The sequence below is a fragment of the Ornithorhynchus anatinus genome, chromosome 16, assembly GCF_004115215.2.
Source record: "Ornithorhynchus anatinus isolate Pmale09 chromosome 16, mOrnAna1.pri.v4, whole genome shotgun sequence".
Taxonomy (NCBI): domain Eukaryota; kingdom Metazoa; phylum Chordata; class Mammalia; order Monotremata; family Ornithorhynchidae; genus Ornithorhynchus; species Ornithorhynchus anatinus.
Window position 1 is genome coordinate 9,365,124 of NC_041743.1, and position 17,132 is coordinate 9,382,255.

Here is a 17,132-nt window from a genome sequence, read left to right on the forward strand (position 1 = left end):
CCTGTCTCCCCTCCCTGGGCCACTTGCTCCAGGTCTGGTTTCAGAACAGAAGAGCTAAGGAGAAACGTCTGAAGAAGGATGCTGGGCGGCACCGCTGGGGGCAGTTCTACAAGAGCGTGAAGAGGAACCGAGGAAGCAGCAAGCACGAGAAAGAGAGCTCGGCCGAGGACTGCGGTGTTAGCGACAGTGAGCTGAGCTTCCGAGGTGAGTAGAACCGGGAGGGGAGGGGGCCGGGAGCCACCTGTTACCATCTGGTGGGTGGAGGGTGTTTGGAACCACTGTGCCTGCTGGAGATGTGGGGGAGGCAGGGCTGAGGCCAAGGAGAGATGTTGCCACAGGTGGGGCAGGCTCTGGGGGGCCTGGGGAGGGGTGATGAGGGTACCTCAGGGTCTCCAGTCCCAGCCAGGTCAAGCTCCCCCTCTCCCGCATGTTGAGGAGTCTGTCCTGCTTCCCTGTTGCCTCCTCCACTCATTCGGCTGAGAGCTGTGTCCTCGCGCACGAGGTCTCCAAAGCTGCTCTCAAGAGTCCGGCTCCTTGCAGCACAGCTGCTCTGAGCAGGAGGAAGGAAAAGGTGAAGATTAAAGGCGGGAGGGGCAGGCAAGAGGAAAAGGACAAATATAAAAGGAGAGGGAAATTGTAGCAGGAGGAAGGAGAAAGGATGACGAGAGGAACCAGGAGAATAGATCACAGGAAAAGGGACAACAAAAGGTAGTAGGAATGAAAAGGCAGGAAGGGGAAAACTAGGATAGGAAAAGAAGGGAGCCAAGGATCAAGAAACTGAACAAGCCAGGGAAGTCAAGCAGATGGCTTGGAGGGAGAGAGGAAGAAGGTAGGACCGAGGTATGAGGATGGCAATAGGTAGAAGGCACAGTAGCCTACTGATCCTCAACCCTTCCTAGTCTTGGGTCACGGGAACACTGGGAAAGTGTTTGGTTCCCAATTATTCTTTCTCTTTAAAAATTGTACTATTTAAATACTTTCTATGAGTCAGGCACTGTACTAAGCACTGGGGTAGATACAGCTAATCAGGTTGGACAGTCCCTTGTCCCACATGGGGTTCACAGAGTCTAAGTTGGAGGGAGGAGAGTTTAAATCCCCATTTAGAGACACAGAGGAGTTAAGTGACCTGCCCATGGTCACAAAGCAGGCAAGTGACAGAGCTGGGATTAGAACCCAGGTCCTCTGACTCCGAGGCCCTTTCTGCTCTTTCCATGCTGCTTCTCTTACTCTGCAGCCACTGAAAAGTCAAAGACGTTTTCTGCCATTTTTCCAGCTATTCAACAGCAGGCATTTTAATTGGAAAATAGTGTAAACCTAAACTGCTTTGCTCAAAAACACAAATTGAAGCTTCAGAAACTTCAACTTTCCTCTAAACAAATCTTAATCAGTTGGAGATCCATAGAGTATATATAATCCTTATCATAATGCAAATAAAATGACTCCTGTACCCTTCTGGAATCTCTGTAGTAACTGCCTCCAGATGACATGAGATTTAAGGGAAATGAAAAGTCTGTCCTTGGCAAAGGAAAGGTGTCATCCCACTGGTTTTCTTGTCATCTTTTTGGGCTTGGGCTTTTGTAGTACCTTGAATAATGGCAGTAACAGTAATGTTAGTAATTGTGGTGTTGAGTGCTTACTATGTGTCCACAGAGAAGAAGCAGTGTGGCCTTATGAAAAGAGCACGGCCTGGGAGTCAGAGACCTGGGTTCTAATCCTGGTTCTGCCACTTATTACCTGCTGTGTGTCCTTGGGCAAGTCACTTAACTTTTCTGTGCTTCGGTTCATTCATTCAGTGGTATTTGAGCGCTTACTGTGCGAGGAACACTGTACTAAGTACTTGGGGATTTGCAACACAGGGATTCAGTACCTCTTCTTTCTACTCATACTGTGATCCCCAAGTGGGATTTGGTGAGTATAGGGCTTGGCACAGGGTAAGTGCTTAAGAATACCACAGTTATTAATATGTACCAGGCACTGTATTGAAGGTGGGATAAATGGAAGACAAGCCCCCATGGGGGGCTCACTGTCTAAGTAGGAGGGAGAACACAAGTACTAAACCCCATTTTACAGTTGAAGGGACTGAGATCCAGAGAAATTGTGACTTTTCCAAGGTCCCAGCAGGTAAGTGGCAGAACTAGAATCCAGGACCCCTGGCTTTCTGGCCCCTGCTCTTTCCACCAGGCTTGGCCCTTGAGCAGCAGCTATCTGGCAACAAGGGGCGAAGAGCTGGAGCCACAGGGTGGCAGTGTCCATCACTGAATTTACATTCTTTTGTTCACAGAAGATCAGATTCTCTCAGAGCTCGGCCACACCAATAGAATTTACAGCAACGTGGGGGATGTCGCCAGTGGACAGTTAATGAACGGGAGCTTCTCTATGGATGGGACGGGACAATCCTATCAGGACTTGAGGGATGGGAGCCCCTATGGAATTCCTCAGTCTCCGTCCTCCATATCGTCCCTCCCGTCCCACACTCCGTTGCTCAATGGGCTGGATTACGCGATGGACAGTAATTTGGGAATCCTAGCGCACAGTGGGCAGGGGGTGAGCCAGACTCTGAGAGCCATGGCCGGGGGCCCCACCTCAGATCTCTCCACGGGAAGCAGTGTAGGCTACCCAGACTTTCCAACCAGCCCAGCCTCTTGGCTTGATGAAATGGATCATCCTCCTTTTTAAACCTCTCTCCTCCCCCGAACCCTGCTTGTCCCATTGGCCTGAGAGAGTCCGTTCACGTACCAAGAGAGACGACGGCACGTGATGTTTGGGGATCACGGATGAACCGACGTAGATTTCCATTATTTTCAATGGACACCCTCCACTGGTTCCCGGAAGGTTGTAAGACAATACTAGGGCGTTGTTTTTGTGGGGTCGGGTGGCGGGGGAGAGGAGGGTGTGGAGGTGGGGAGGAGAGTTCCCCTGGAAACCAGCACATGGGTGTATAATGTATGACTTCACGGTTGGGGCTGTAGTGGATGCAGACTTGTTGACTCTCTACACCCCCTATCCGCAATTCTCACCTCCCTCCCCCTTACCTCCCCGCCCAGTGCTTAGAGGCTTTGGCTGTTCGGTGCTTTGAAGCACGTCGACTGTGACCGCTCACCCTGGCCTTTGGGAATTCAGCTTCGGCTAAGTGAGTGTTTTTCCTGACTTCTGATGCCTCCCAAACATCCCCCCTCACCCGCGACTGACTGGGCTGGCAGCAGGAGACCTGACGTTCATTAACTTGGGTGTCTAAGTGCTTTGCGGACAGCCCTACAAAACCCCAAATTTCAGAGCCCAGCAATCTGCTTCCAAAGGCCACGGGCCACCCTGACAGCCACTGCTCGATAGCAAAATCCTCCCTCCGTTTTTCAGTAGGAAGCTGTAGCGACTCCACTTCTACTTTCCCTCCATCTCCCTGAGTGCAAAACAACGCCTTCTTACCTGTTTTGGTTAAAAAGTGCCACGAACATCTGCGAAGCCCCAACCTTTAAGAACAGGAGTTCCACTGCCCTCCGTGCAGCAGCCTCTTGGTCCACAAATGTGGCTGTTTTAACCTGCTAATGTCACTCACTCTGCAGTCTACCAACAGAACCATATGCCATAGCCCAGGCTGCAGGTAAGGGACTCAAGCATGGTGAGAACAGCTAGAGAGACAATCGATAGGGTGAAACATTTGCAGTCATTCCAGGACTAACTACCTGGGCTCAGCATCCTGTTCAGAGGGGCAAGGCAAGGTGCTCCTTCCCAGATGATGGAAAATAGAATAATAATAATAATGATGATGGCATTTGTTAAGCGCTTACTATGTGCCAAGCACTGTTCTAAGCGCTGGGGGCAATACAAGGTAGTCAGGTGGTCCCACGTGGGGCTCCCAGTCTTAATCCCCACTTTACAGATGAAGTAGTCTCCGAAGGGTTTACGAGCTGCCTGGGAGAGGTCTCCCCGCCTCCACATTTGGGAGTTAAAGGAACCACAGGAACCACTGCTGGGCTTAAGGGAACCACAGGGGGTTGTTACTCAAGAATGTTGGTAAGTGGATTTTCAGTGTCTGAGTAGAATCTCTTAGAGAACAGGATTAGTGAGAAAGAAAGATTCTGGAGTGCAGGCAGGTAGTCAGTGCACTAAATTCTGTTGGTAGGTCTCTGACCTGCAGCAGCTGAAGGCTGTCAAGGGGACCGTGGGCTGCACCCAACTCACGTGGCCCAAAGGACGGTAGGAACAGAGGAGACGCCATCCCCTTTGCTGCAATGGCTCATCTCAAAGAGGGAAGACTGCTCTCTGCAGAGGAAAGGATCGCAACACCAGTTAGCTCTCCAAACCTGCATTGGCTACGATCTGCCAGATGGCGGCCAATGGCTGGTGTTTCCGAGAGAGGTGGCATCCGACCCCTCCCTTCGCTTCTGTTCCATCTTGCAACTCCACTGCTTTCCACAATCACTTGGGAATCAGGAGTCAAAGGGCTCTTGCCTTCTCTGAGCATCTCTTCCCTCTTGGGAAGTATGTCTGTTAGCAAGGTTTGCAGAGCCGGGGGCCACCCAGGGTGGGTTGGAAGGGAGAAGCCAGGTGGTCCCAGCTCAGCTGCTGAGTTGGGCACCAACTGGATTTCCCGGAGTCAAACCCCAGTGAAGCCGACTTCTAGAACCGAGGCCTTTTTAGAACAACCCTTCATGGGGGCTGCCATGAAACGGAGAGCTCAGTAACGGAACTGACCTTTTGTTCTCACAGCTACATGGGCAGGGGTTGGCTGCAGCTGGAGACAAGAGGAGCCTGAGGTTTCCAGACCCCTTAGGAACTGACGGCCACTGGGTCAGAATTCGAGCGCCAGTAAAACACAACCCCACCCACTGGTTGAACAGGTGATCACTTCCAAACTGTAGGCTTTTGCGTCAGGTCCAATCTAGAGCAGCAGATGGGTGGAGGCTGCTGGTTTAAAAGGGTGGGATGGTGGGCAAGCGAAGGGGCATCCCTTCTGTCTGTCCCAGGAAATGGGCAGAGCCATTACCCGCTGCAGATTTTCTCCCAGATCTTTGCTTTGGTGCATTTTGGTTGGGGCAGGGTGAGAGTGGGTTAGAATGGAAGTGGCTCATTCCAAAGCAGGGCACAGAGGCTTGTACTCCCACCGGAGGCCACTTCAGCCACTTACAGCATAGCCGCATGCCACCACTCGGTCTCCGTTTTCCTACAGAAAGGAGAGTGGGGGGAAGGGCTGGTTATAATAGCAGAACAACCCGGGCAAGGAGGTGGTTCTCGGGATCCCAGGACTCACCGGGCGATCCCTTAGGTCACCGCAGTTTCTCCCTTGTTAGTTCAACCAGGATGATGGAAAAGGCAGCAAGACTCCAAAGACAGGTGTGGCGTTTTCCTCGAGGTGTGTAACTGACAGGTCACCCCTCAGCCGTGCTCTGCAGGCAGGCCGAAGGGAGGAAACTTCCCTGGGGCTCAGGGTGGCTTGGAAGAAAAAGGACCCCAAACCCCCTTGCAGTTTCCAAGAGGGAAAAGGGAGCTGGGCTGGGGGCTAAAAATCCTAAAGGGAAGAATCAGGAGAGCCTCGCCTTGGCCAACTGACAAGACCCAAGAATGTGGGCAGTGCCTTGCTGAGCGAGGCTCAGGCCCTGCCACCCAATTTCTGGCAGGCCTGGACTCCTTCACCAGCAGGGTGGGAGGTTACTACGTCGAGGCTGCATGAAGGCTACAGGTAGAGATTTTCTTTAATGAAGCATAGGGTAATCAGAGAAATCAAACCTTAGGAAAAAGGGAAGCAAACACAAAGCCTTTTAAAAAGCAGATGTTGGTCAAGCCCAAGGGTAGATAACATACAAGCATGGCAGCTACCAAGATGATGGAGGGGTGGCGATTGACGCACTTTTTGAACATCAAGGCAGGAGGGACTGCAGCATTATGGAGAAAGAGGCAGCCCCCCACGCCCCTCCCACTGGTTTTTAATGGAATAGCTGCTTCCTCCTTGATTTTCGTTGGACAAATCAGGAAGAGTTGCGTGTGTGTTTGTGTGGGCAACACAAGGGTGTGTTGAACACGTGCTTACACACACGTATACTCACTTGGGATGCCTCAGTGCTTTCCCCAGAAATCACTTTCATTCCCAACCCATTGCACTGAGGCTGGAGGAGTTTGGAGGAAGTTCATTTTTAAACCCTGCACTTTAAAAGTTGGAAATGGTGAGATGAAGATGAATTCAATTAAGCGGAAATGAGTTTTGTTTTATTGCCTGCCGCTGAAGGGCTCTGGGCACGCTGAAAGCTAAATAAAAAGCACATCACTGGCTCTCTCCCCCCCCCCCCCCCTCTCAGATTGTTTGATTGGCTCTTTCTGCAGCAGTCGCTCCAACGATTCTGACACAGCAACTGGGGCAAAAAGGAGAGGTCAGCAGTCCCCCATTTCCATCCTGCTTGGTAGGACCAAACCAAAAGCACATAATTTCACAATCCCCGCTCCCCCACCCTGGTGAAGGAGGAGGCTTCCACGGCAGAGTTTTTTAGCTAGGCCGTGCAGATTGCCCAGCACCAGATCCTATTCTGTGGGTGGAAGAGAGAAAGACCTTCCACGCTGCTGCCCTGGAGGCACAGTGAAGCTCATGGGACTGGGCCCAGGGGTTCTGCATTTAAAGTGGCTGCAGGGCATACGATCGATGGCTAAATTGCTCTGAGTTCCCTCATCAGGCCCCATGACCCCAAGCTCCCGACCACTTGCCCTCATCCTTTGCAGTGTAAATTTTGTACAGCTCAAGAGAACTTAAGTCTTGTTTCCTGAACAAAAACCCATCCAACCTTATTTATTGCCATGTGTCTTTGGAAAACAGAAGCTGGTGAGTTTGTTTGTATATGCCTCCTGTGCGTTGGCATGAGATGTGTATGGTAAAACTATGTAAAATAAATATGGAAAGTTCTTTAGAAGTGGTGGGTCTCGCTTTTTCATTCTGCTCTCTGGCGGTGATCCCTTTAAGTGTGAGTGAGAGAATGAGAGACAGAATAAAACTCCAGCATCAAGGCTTGGGGCTACTCCGCACTGGGAAATCAAGGGCCGGGACTGGCGGCGGAGGCCGATCAAAGGCGAAAACAGAACAGCAGTCACAGCCTTCTCCCGCCCCCACCCCCCCCCCCGGGATTATGACCACACAGGTAAGCACAGGTGGGCCGGGAGGTCACCAAGGTATGGGGTGGTAGACACTCTGGCTGTTCCTGACCCTGTCGGATGGGTTTTGCTCACAAACTCACAGTGCGAGGGGAAGTCTTTTCTTCACTGTGTGCAGACCATCTGCTATAACTCTTACCCCTCCGCTCCAGAGTGAAGCAAAGCCTCTTCTAAATCATCTGGCCGAGTACGTCAGAGGAAAAGGAGTCGGCTCTCTTTTCTCTCGTTGACAGGCTTTGCCAGGAGTCTCCATGTTGCCCTTATTAGTATGCAGGACCTGAAGTTTAGCTGGAAATCAGAGAGCTGCGGAGACACTTTCATCAATAAAATCTTTTCTGATTAAAGTCAGGGCATTCCCCTAGAACTCCATCTGGGAAAAACAAGTGGGTGCCTCTCCCTCGTTTAACTGCAATTTTGTTCTGGTGAGAGGCTAAGGGCCAGGGGGAGAGGTGATCTTTGTTGCCAGTCAGGAAGAGAGTCCCGAGTGCCTGACTGGGAAAATAGATGAGGTTCACGTGACAGGAAAGGGCACGGGCCACTAAGCTGAAGGCTGGGAACCTGAGGCCTCTGAGTTCTAATCCTAGTTCTGCCACGGGTTACGGTATGGCCTCACTTACCCTCTTTGAGCCTCATTTTCCAGGAAGACGAATGCTCGCTCCTATTTATTCACAGGGTTGTAAGAAAAATGAAAAAGTGACACCATAGCACTATACAGACATAGGCTTTGTTATAAGAATATTGCTGAGTTTGCTCCCTAGTATGTTTTAAGTATACCCCAGGACTCTGATTACCACTGCCTTGAGGAACTCTGATGAAAGCCAGTAACAAGAAGTTTACCTTCCAATACCCTGGAAATTTTTAGCTCTTGCTGGATTTGGTTCTCCTTTTCTTCTTTTTTAAAAAATGGTATTTGTTAAACACTTACTATGCGCCAGGCACTGTACCAAGCATTGGGGCCGATACAAGCTAATCAAGTTGGACACAGTCCATGCCCCTCAGGGGGCTTACATTCTTAAACCCCATTTTACAGATGAGGTAACTGAGGCCCAGAGAAGTTAAGTGACTGCCCATGATCACACAGCAGACAAGTGGTGGAGCCAACATTAGAAGCCAGGTCCTTTGATTCCCAGGTCCTTGCTCCTTCCACTAGACCAGGCTTTGGTTGCCCGAGCTCTGTCCCTCTAACCCCGGGAGGGGAGGTTTAGACCTCGGGGATAGGTGGGGGGGGAGGAGAGGGGCGGGAAATCATAGAAACTTCTCCACCCCGGGTGGCACTGCACCTGAGCAGTTGGCAATGGAAGGGGCTGACTCTAGAGCCCCTGCCCCTCCCCTGGGTTAAATGATGGTCTTTGAAACCACCCCCATTTTCCCCTTTTCAAATGGTGCCTGTTCCTGATAGTTGTGATCAGTCCCCAGTTTTGGCCTCACTCGATTCTGTATTCCACCTTTAGACTGTTCCATTTTGTGACTATCTTTTGGTCCCAGACCCTCTGAAAAAGCTAGTCTGGCCCTTGGTTGTTGTACCAACAAGCCTGGGGGCTCTTTGATGGTAAGGGGGAAGAGTAGGATAAGACTGATAAAAGGATCCTTCTCTGAGACAAACCCCCGGGGTCCAGACCAACACCTCAAAATCCAATTCTGGGAAGAAACATTCCTTAGCTAGTTATTCAGAGGGTGATGGCTGAGATTAATTCAGAGATTAAGAAGAAACTGCAATACAAGGGGAGAATACTGACAACAGACAAAGATACATTTCAGGCTCATTCCTTTTTAAAACTAATTCCTGCCCCTCCGGGACACATCACAGCCCTATTTGGGGGCAGTTGCTTCCTGTCAGGTAAGAACCGCCAAGAAGGGCCTGGTTTCTGCAAGGGGTCGGAAAGAGAGCTGTGACAATCTAGACCGGTGCTCACCACGTCCAAGGAAGTTGGATTAGGTTGCAACAGGTGACTTTCTCCCGGCCAATAGAAGATCCGGTCAAAGATCTGGGGTGAAACCTGTCTCAGACCAGGCGGCGCCCAAAGCGTAGCCACCCAGAGCTGCTAACCCCAGGCCGGGTCTTACCATGAGAGGAGAGAGTGTGAGCTGCTCCCTCTCTGCCCCAGAGTTGGGGCAGCTCTGCAACCTCCAGGTCCTCCCTCTCTCTCCACTCCAGGGAAAGCACTGGGATGCATTCTAGGTCCCTAGAACTAATTTACGGCAATGGCCTTGGCCTGCCTACCTCTCTGTATGGTCCCACCCCTCCTCCAAAGCTGTGCAGAGCCGGCAAATTTTCTCTGGGATCTAGACCCGGCCCAGGCCCACACCTCACAAAGGCAGGAGTCCATCTAGTGTCCCGGAGAAAATGCCCCAGGGACCAGGCAGCCCTGCTGCTTCAGGGGCTCACCCTCGTCCAAGCTAGAGGCATGGGTTCCAAGAGCCCCCATCGCTAGTGGGGAGCAGGGGCCCTTTATACCCGGCGTGTGTGTTGGCTTTATATATTTTTTAATCATTTTAACATTTAATGCTTCTCAATTAAAGTGATTTCCTGGACTGGATGCCAAGCTTAGTTTCGAACGCGCATTAACCACTTTCTGTAGCGGTAGTTAAAGGCACTGAGGGATTTAAACAGCAATCCACAAGTCTGTTCAGTCAAGGTTTGGCGGAATAAAGCAGATTATAAACAATAATATATGTCTTTCTCCTCTTTTTTTGGAAGGGCTCCAAACTCACAAACAGGGCTAAAGTGCTATAAACATATCCAGGGCTAAGCTTTGAGCTCCACAAATGTACTTCATGAAAGCTGTGGGCATTGGCAGTGCCACTTCTCATCCATATGTGTGTGTGTGTATGTGTGCTCTGAAAGAGCTTTTTATTACACAAAGTGTCCATCAAGCTGAACTTACCTTCTAAATATTAAAATGTAAACCGGGATTGCTGTGTAAGAGAGGAGAAAATAAATCCTGGCCAGAGAGAGGAGGATGAATGTGTTGCTGCTGCAGAGGAAGCCCTTGAAGGTCACTCCCCCTCCCCCCCTCAACACTTCCCCTCCCTGATTCTTTAGTGCCGGCAGTCCTGCAATTTCAGCCACTGCCTTCAAGTTTCTACAGTCACATCTCATCTCCTCCCGTGAAAAGGAAAACCTGCAGTAAATTCCTAGGCCTTTGCTCCAGATGGGAAGCCTAGTGGAAAGAATGGGGAATTTGGGGTCTGGAGACCTGGGTTCTAGTCCCAGCACTGGCACTGGCCTGCTGTGGTCTTTGGGCAAGCCCATGTAACTTCTCTACTGGGCCCCAGTTTCTTCATCTGTAAAATGGGGTTAAGATACCAGCTCTCCCTATTTCTTAGATCGTGAGTCCTCTGTAGGAAAGAGAAGTAGTCCTCATCTGATTCTAACTACCCCAAGGATTAATATTGTGCTTAATGTAGTGCTTGGTATATAACAAGAGCTTAATAAACACAATTAAGGAACCTGGTCCCTCTCTTACCTCCACAGTATTTTGCTTCTTTGGGCCTGTGGGTTCCCTGACAGCTTGAGAGCGCAGTTTCGAGGCAATGGCATCCTGGTTGAGCTCCACAACTCCAGGCTGTGTGTTAAATTTGGTTGCGCTTCCCTTCCTTAGAGGTCAGAGTCATTACCATTAGCACAGCTGAGGAAACTGACCATGAAGTAGAACAGGGGCCTGGGGACAAAGACTCCCAAGAGCAGGGCCAATAAGGCAGGATAAAGATATTTGAGAAGAATATATGGATCATTAGAACCCAAATCACTGGGTAATTATCCTTGAGTTTGGAGTTGATGCTGCTTATGATGAGATGGCAGCCATGAGTGTGAGATGGTCTCAGAGACAATCCCTTACAAACTGGGCCCAGAAGAATGCAGAAGAGTACCTTGTTTGTTCCCTTGTTCAGACATCAGTGGTTAAAAGGGGAAAGAAAGTTAGTTCTACCATCAATGGGACACACTCTTGACTTGTTTTCCCAGTAATGGAGTTGCTTGGCATTGAGCCAGCCACTGGGCCAGTGCCACACACTGCACACAGGCTGGGGAGGAGAATAGATGCCGTCTGTGGTCACAGAACACAACAGCTCTTATACTTAAGTCACTAAGGAAGATATGCAGATCAATTAGTAAGGGCTGGGAGGGTCCGAAGTTTGTGAAAATGGAGGAAAAAGCAAAAGATCCCCCAAAACAAGTCTCCCCCCGCTACAAAGAACCATGACAAAACACATATAGTGTAGATGGGCAGAAACTGTTAAATGGCAGGACCATCAGAGCAAGGCACATATGGGCAAGGGCACGCATTTCAGGGGGTGGCAGAGCCTTACCAGACTACAGGAGGAGTCAGCACAGAGCACGAAGGGTACATCTCAGTTACATGAGGCAGCCTGGTCTGGAGTCACTGACCTGTACTATACTGGCAAAATACCCCAAAAATGTCTGAGAATTGGGTGCGTCCCCTATAGAAGATACAATCACCGATGCTTCACATTATGACATTTATTTCAGAAGTACCACAAGGCATTGAGATGTATTAGAGATATCTCAGAAGAAGTATGGGGAAGACATTTCTGAACTAGGAACAGAGGAGCCCAAGACTCATTGAAAGCTCCTTGAGGGAGGAATCGTGTCTAACAACTCCACTGTACTTTCTAAGCCGTTAGTACAATCAATGGAATTTACTGAAAGCTTACTATATCCAGAACACTGTACTAACCACTTAGACTCAGTTTAAGTTGGAGGGAGGAGAACTTAATCCCCATTTTACAATGAGGTAACTGAGGAACAGGGAAGTTAAGTGACTTGCCCAAGGTCACAGAGCAGTTCTCTTTCTAGTGCTCTGCACACACTAAGCATTCAATAAATACTACTGACTGATCATCAAAAACAAGACAGCTACAAAGTAGGAAATAACCAAGTCCATGAAAAAAAAGACCACCTTCCCCCTCATGACAATTCCTAGGCCCAAGAGCAACCAGCAATATTTTAAGGTTAGCAGTGAATCATCTTGGCTACTTTGGTGGATAATTCAAACTTGGTAAAATAATTTACAGATGTAACTTGATGCATCCCCATCATCAGAATAGGAGCAAATTGGTAGAGTCCTATGTTCTTGGGACTATGAAATGGGGATTCTGTAAAGAGGGCTAGAATCGTCCTTCCTTCTGAGCCATTTTCAGCTCATGACTTTTGCTACCAGCCTCCAATAGATCAGGGAGTTTAGGACAATTCTGTTCTGGATAAAAATACTTCTCCAAGATGAAGCCACTATAAAATGTTAAAAAGAACAATGAAAGATTCCCTAGTCAGTGACTCTTCTTCTTGGCTCACTGTGGGCAGGCAATGTGCCTATCAACTCTGTTGTATTGTAGTGCAAGCAGCGTGGCTCAGTGGAACGAGCACGGGCTTGGGAGTCAGAGGTCACAGGTTTGAATCCCGGCTCTGCCACTTGTCAGCTGTGTGACTGTGGGCAAGTCACTTAACTTCTCTGTGCCTCAGTTCCCTCATTTATAAAATGGGGATTAAGACTGTGAGCCTCACGTGGGACAACCTGATTACCCTGTATCTACCCCAGCGCTTAGAACAGTGCTCCGCACATAGTAAGCACTTAAATACCAACATTATTAGTACTCCCTCAAGCACTTAGAACAGTGCTCTCCATACATTAAGCACTCAATAAATACCATTGATGATGCCAGAGCAATGACTCAACTCCAAATGGTTCGATGACCGATCTACTTCTCAGGAAGAAAAATGTTGCAGAGATACGTCATATCAGGCCTTTGAAAAACTCCAAGCCCCTTTAAGCACAACTTCAGAAAGACCTTGAGTGACTTGGTCCTTGTCATGCACTTCTTTTTAATAACCGTTCAAATCTGGGTGTATCTGGGTGTTAATTAATCAAGCTCTCGGACCTCTTTGTATTTGGCTGGACTCTGATTCTTTTGATTTTACTAGTAAAACCCCCAAATAAATTACCTTTGGATTAAGGTTGGTATACTCACTGACAAGAGGCTCAGATCGTCAACGCTCTGGACACTAACAGGCAGTTAGCATTCTGCTCTTTCCTGGGACGCACGCACCTTTTGAATGATGGACCAGGCTCTGGGAATGTGAACGTTTAGAGCAATCCTTGGTGGATATTAATTTCACATTATCATTTTGAAAATGAAACACATGGAAAGGTCTCTACTTGCATAAGGTTTATCACTTAACCCTTTGCAGCCGAAGCCCAGCTTCACTGCAGGGATCCATTAGCAGTATGCTGATGAAATCAGTGGGTTGTTAGCTCATTAATCCTCACAAATGGTCTGCTACACTTAGATGTTTATGGACCACAAGCAGCTGCCTGCCAACTAGTTAGACCTGACACTAAGGAAACGAATATCTGTTTTCAAAAGGCTCAATGGAAAAATCACAGTCTTTTAGCTAGAAAATGCTGAAGCACTAAAAAGGAATGTAATTGACTTAACATTATATATTGTACATAATATATGAACAATCAGGTGATGCTACAATTTCATTAGGAAAACTAGCTTATCACCTCTCTCTCTGCTCTGATACTTAAAAATAGGTATGTGAATGTTGTTGAAGGGCCACACAATAATTTTAAAGCTCAAGGTACCTATTTTAACATTTGTTGGTCTATAACAAGGGGACTGCAGAAATACCGTTTTTGAGGATTTTACACTAAGCACAAACAATTAGCAATCATATTTTGATTCCTTCAACAAATGAAGGAAATTCAGAAAAATTCAGTGATTCCTTGCTAGGGTATAAGAAATCAGAATGAAGTGTTTATATATGAAGACTAATGTACACATATCTATGAAGCAAGTATCAGAAAAGAGATTTTTTTATACATAATCTCTAATCGGTGAAATGGACTAAATGATTTAGAAAAGGTAAAGGAACAAAGAGGCAAAAATTACCAATCATAGGTTTGTCATGATGGATAAGACAATAGCTTCTAGCAGCCTTCCCTAATATCTGACGGGCTTACTTTTAGGTGAAACGAGTTGACCGATGATTTTAAGGTGTTCCAGACGTTCCAAATTCACTGTTCAAACAGGAGGATTTGGCTGAAAAAGAGTGTGGATTTCTTTCCCGAAATCTTACATTAGAAAGCTGCAAACCATCCCAATGGAAAAGGGTTCAACCCAGGGGCTGAACTGAACAGTAGCCCAAATGCCAATGTTTGCAGGTGCAGGGTTGGGGTCTGGTATGTTGGTCTGTTGAGTTAAAATTGTTCCAGTGGTTTAATAATAATAATAATAATAATGTTGGTATTTGTTAAGCGCTTACTATGTGCCGAGCACTGTTCTAAGCGCTGGGGTAGACACAGGGGAATCAGATTGTCCCACGTGGGGCTCACAGTCTTAATCCCCATTTTACAGATGAGGGAACTGAGGCACGGAGAAGTTAAGTGACTTGCCCACAGTCACACAGCTGACAAGTGGCACAGCTGGGATTTGAACTCATGAGCCCTGACTCCAAAGCCCGTGCTCTTTCCACTGCGCCACGCTGCTTGAATTGTTATTAATCTGCCAAGCCAGGCATCACTTCTGACAGAGCTGTCTTGGACCTGAACTCTCACAGCAATGAAATGTTTATGGGTTCAACGCCCCAAATGGAACCTGGCGCTAAACTGTGTGAGACACTGACTACAAGGTGAGCCAGTTGAGTCTCTACCTTAACAGTGAACAGGAAGGCTTTACTGGGCTGAGCTGGCTACAACTTCTGGCCCCCAAACTCACCCCCCAGCTCTTACAAAAAAAGTGCTGCCTTGGTAATGCAGAATGAGTTTAAAGGAACCAAATTCCAGCTGAGAACAACAACCCCTTCAAAGCAGAGGGAGATGGATTCCTTAGGCTGCTCTAGATGGTTGTCATGAATCTGCTATAGCAGGGAAAAGTCTTCCTGAATTAAACTCTTGGTAGCTACATAACCGGAGAACTGAATTTCCCACAACTGTTCTTTCAGTGCTCTGTAATTTTGTGTAGTTTTTAAGTGACGTACAGTTGTGAAGGTGAACTCAACAGCTTTAAAGTGAAATGAATTAAAAATAAGGTAGATCCTGGGCTTAAATCCCATCTACTTTGGGTAGTTTGGAATATGAGGAAACAGGGGATTGAAATCCTTAGGCTATGAAATATCAAGAAGGTCAAACTACAAAATATATGAAAAAAAGCTTCAGGTTGTCCTGTCAACCTAGACAGAACAAAAGCTTTTCTGTCTTGCTCAGGTTCAAAGAAGCACAAAAGTAAGATTGATAAAAAACCTGTATGCAACAACTTCAGCCCTTCCTTCAATTGTAATCAAGAGATACACATCCTCTTTCACACATTCAGGGACAGCGAAATGGAGTGTAATAAATCAGCCAAACGTCAAAGCCACAATGAGGTTTTGACCAGGGGGAAAGCAGACATTTAATAAAGAGAAGGCTTTATTAGAATTGTCAAAATTCCAGATGTTTGTAGGTTTTCTACCATGCACACTACCTCCACTAGAGTTAAAAAAAACCCCAAAAAACATTCTAAAAGGAAAGTTAGGGTGAAAGGTGCAGGTTCATATCCTAAGCTCTCTGGCTAGCATCAGAACTCAACAAAACTCAAAATATCATGAATATGACCAAATGCTGCTTTGGAGGGATTATGTCTATAGGGTAAGAAGGGCAAGGGAGCAACAGGCAAGTTGCTGTCATCATACCAAAGTTCTAAAAGATAGGTCAGTTGCTATTATATCAAAAACATCTGTATGCTAAACAACTATCATTTCAAACCACTGTCTGCATCTTCCTTTTTCAACTAGATACTTGGTCATAAACAAGGAATTTCCTCTACTGGATTCCCATGGGTTGTAAGGGCGGGCTAAAAGACAGAACAAGGAGAACTGTTATAGTGTTGACATTCTTGACTATTTTTTAAAGAACAAAGCCTAGCTTGCAATCCAAAACTTCTACTGCTCTGAACTGGTTCTGTATGAGAAACCACAAGACACTGAACAGTACAGCTTTAAAGTTCCTCCTCTGACAAGACTGTGACTAGGCAACGGCTGTCCTGCTCCACCTGACAAAGCTCAAGGGTTCTGAGAAGGCTGGTTTCTGGAAGAGCACCGGCCCAGATTTTTATCTTCTCCAGGGCCACTGCAGACTCAGGAGATGGTTTTCTGGATCCTATTCCTATTCCAACCTTTTTGCTGCCACCATCTCCTCCCCTCCCAATTCTTTCTGCTAAAGAAAGCACTTTAGCTCTCTTATTCAAACTAGTGATGCCGACGCCCCTTGACCTACCTGGCGTTCCTCCTTAATTTTCAACTAACACCTCTATCTCATTTTTGACTTATGTTTCTCCCAAGAGCAGCCAGGTTTCATAACGTGAAAGGAGGTCTGGCTCCCCTTTCCTCACCCTCTAGAGCAGTGACAAATTTCCGAGCACATATGCTCAACATAATCGGGTCGTACAGTCCGCAGTGAGTTTATCCACAGGAATGCCACACCCTCGAATTGTCAGAAGATAGAAGGAATTACTGAGGCTTTGGACCTCCACTCAATACCTCTGAATGCCTGAATGTCCTCATCTTGTCAGCCAGTGCACCCCCAAAAAGGGCAACGGAGATGTGTTATTATTGCAGTTTTCTTTGATTCCTGGAGCCCAGAGCTGGTAAAAACTGCAGGCTGGCTAAGCTCTGCCAGCTGTGTGCTGCTGCAGGACAGAGGAGACGGCTTTACATTCTGTCACTTCCTCTGGCAGGCAGCCTTCTTGGTCCCGTAGAGTAGGGTCTGCTCCGGCCTGGAGCAGCAGTTCCACGATGTCCAAAAACTCACAGGCAGATGCTACAAAAAAGAGTAGAGTTCGATGGGACACGCTCTGATACTTTACGAGGAACACATATTGTAATTTAGTAGCTGAAACAATTACAGCTCTGTTGCAGAGAGTGAACCTATGTCTAATATCATGACACTGAAAAGACCGGTCAGAGAGAACAACCGGATTTGTACATTCTAGGGATCCTCAAGGGC

General features: G+C 47.7%; 2 protein-coding genes across 4 annotated transcripts in view; one reads left to right on the forward strand and one right to left on the reverse strand.

Annotated features, from left to right (window-relative positions):
* The window catches only part of LHX4 (LIM homeobox 4), a 31,235-nt gene extending 28,408 nt beyond the window's left edge, over window positions 1-2,827 (forward strand). The window contains exons 7-8 of the mRNA XM_039914352.1: window positions 33-204; window positions 2,282-2,827. Of these exons, the coding sequence (XP_039770286.1) occupies window positions 33-204; window positions 2,282-2,676 (567 nt within the window). The 3' untranslated portion in view covers window positions 2,677-2,827. The remainder of the gene's footprint in view (window positions 1-32; window positions 205-2,281) is intronic.
* Window positions 2,828-15,537: 12,710 nt separating this feature from the next.
* ACBD6 (acyl-CoA binding domain containing 6) overlaps window positions 15,538-17,132 on the reverse strand; it is a 107,548-nt gene continuing 105,953 nt past the window's right edge. For all 3 annotated transcript variants that reach the window (XM_029081128.2, XM_029081127.2, XM_029081126.2), the window contains one exon: window positions 15,538-16,946. In XM_029081128.2, coding sequence (XP_028936961.1) covers window positions 16,848-16,946 — 99 coding nt within the window. In that variant the 3' untranslated portion in view covers window positions 15,538-16,847. The remainder of the gene's footprint in view (window positions 16,947-17,132) is intronic.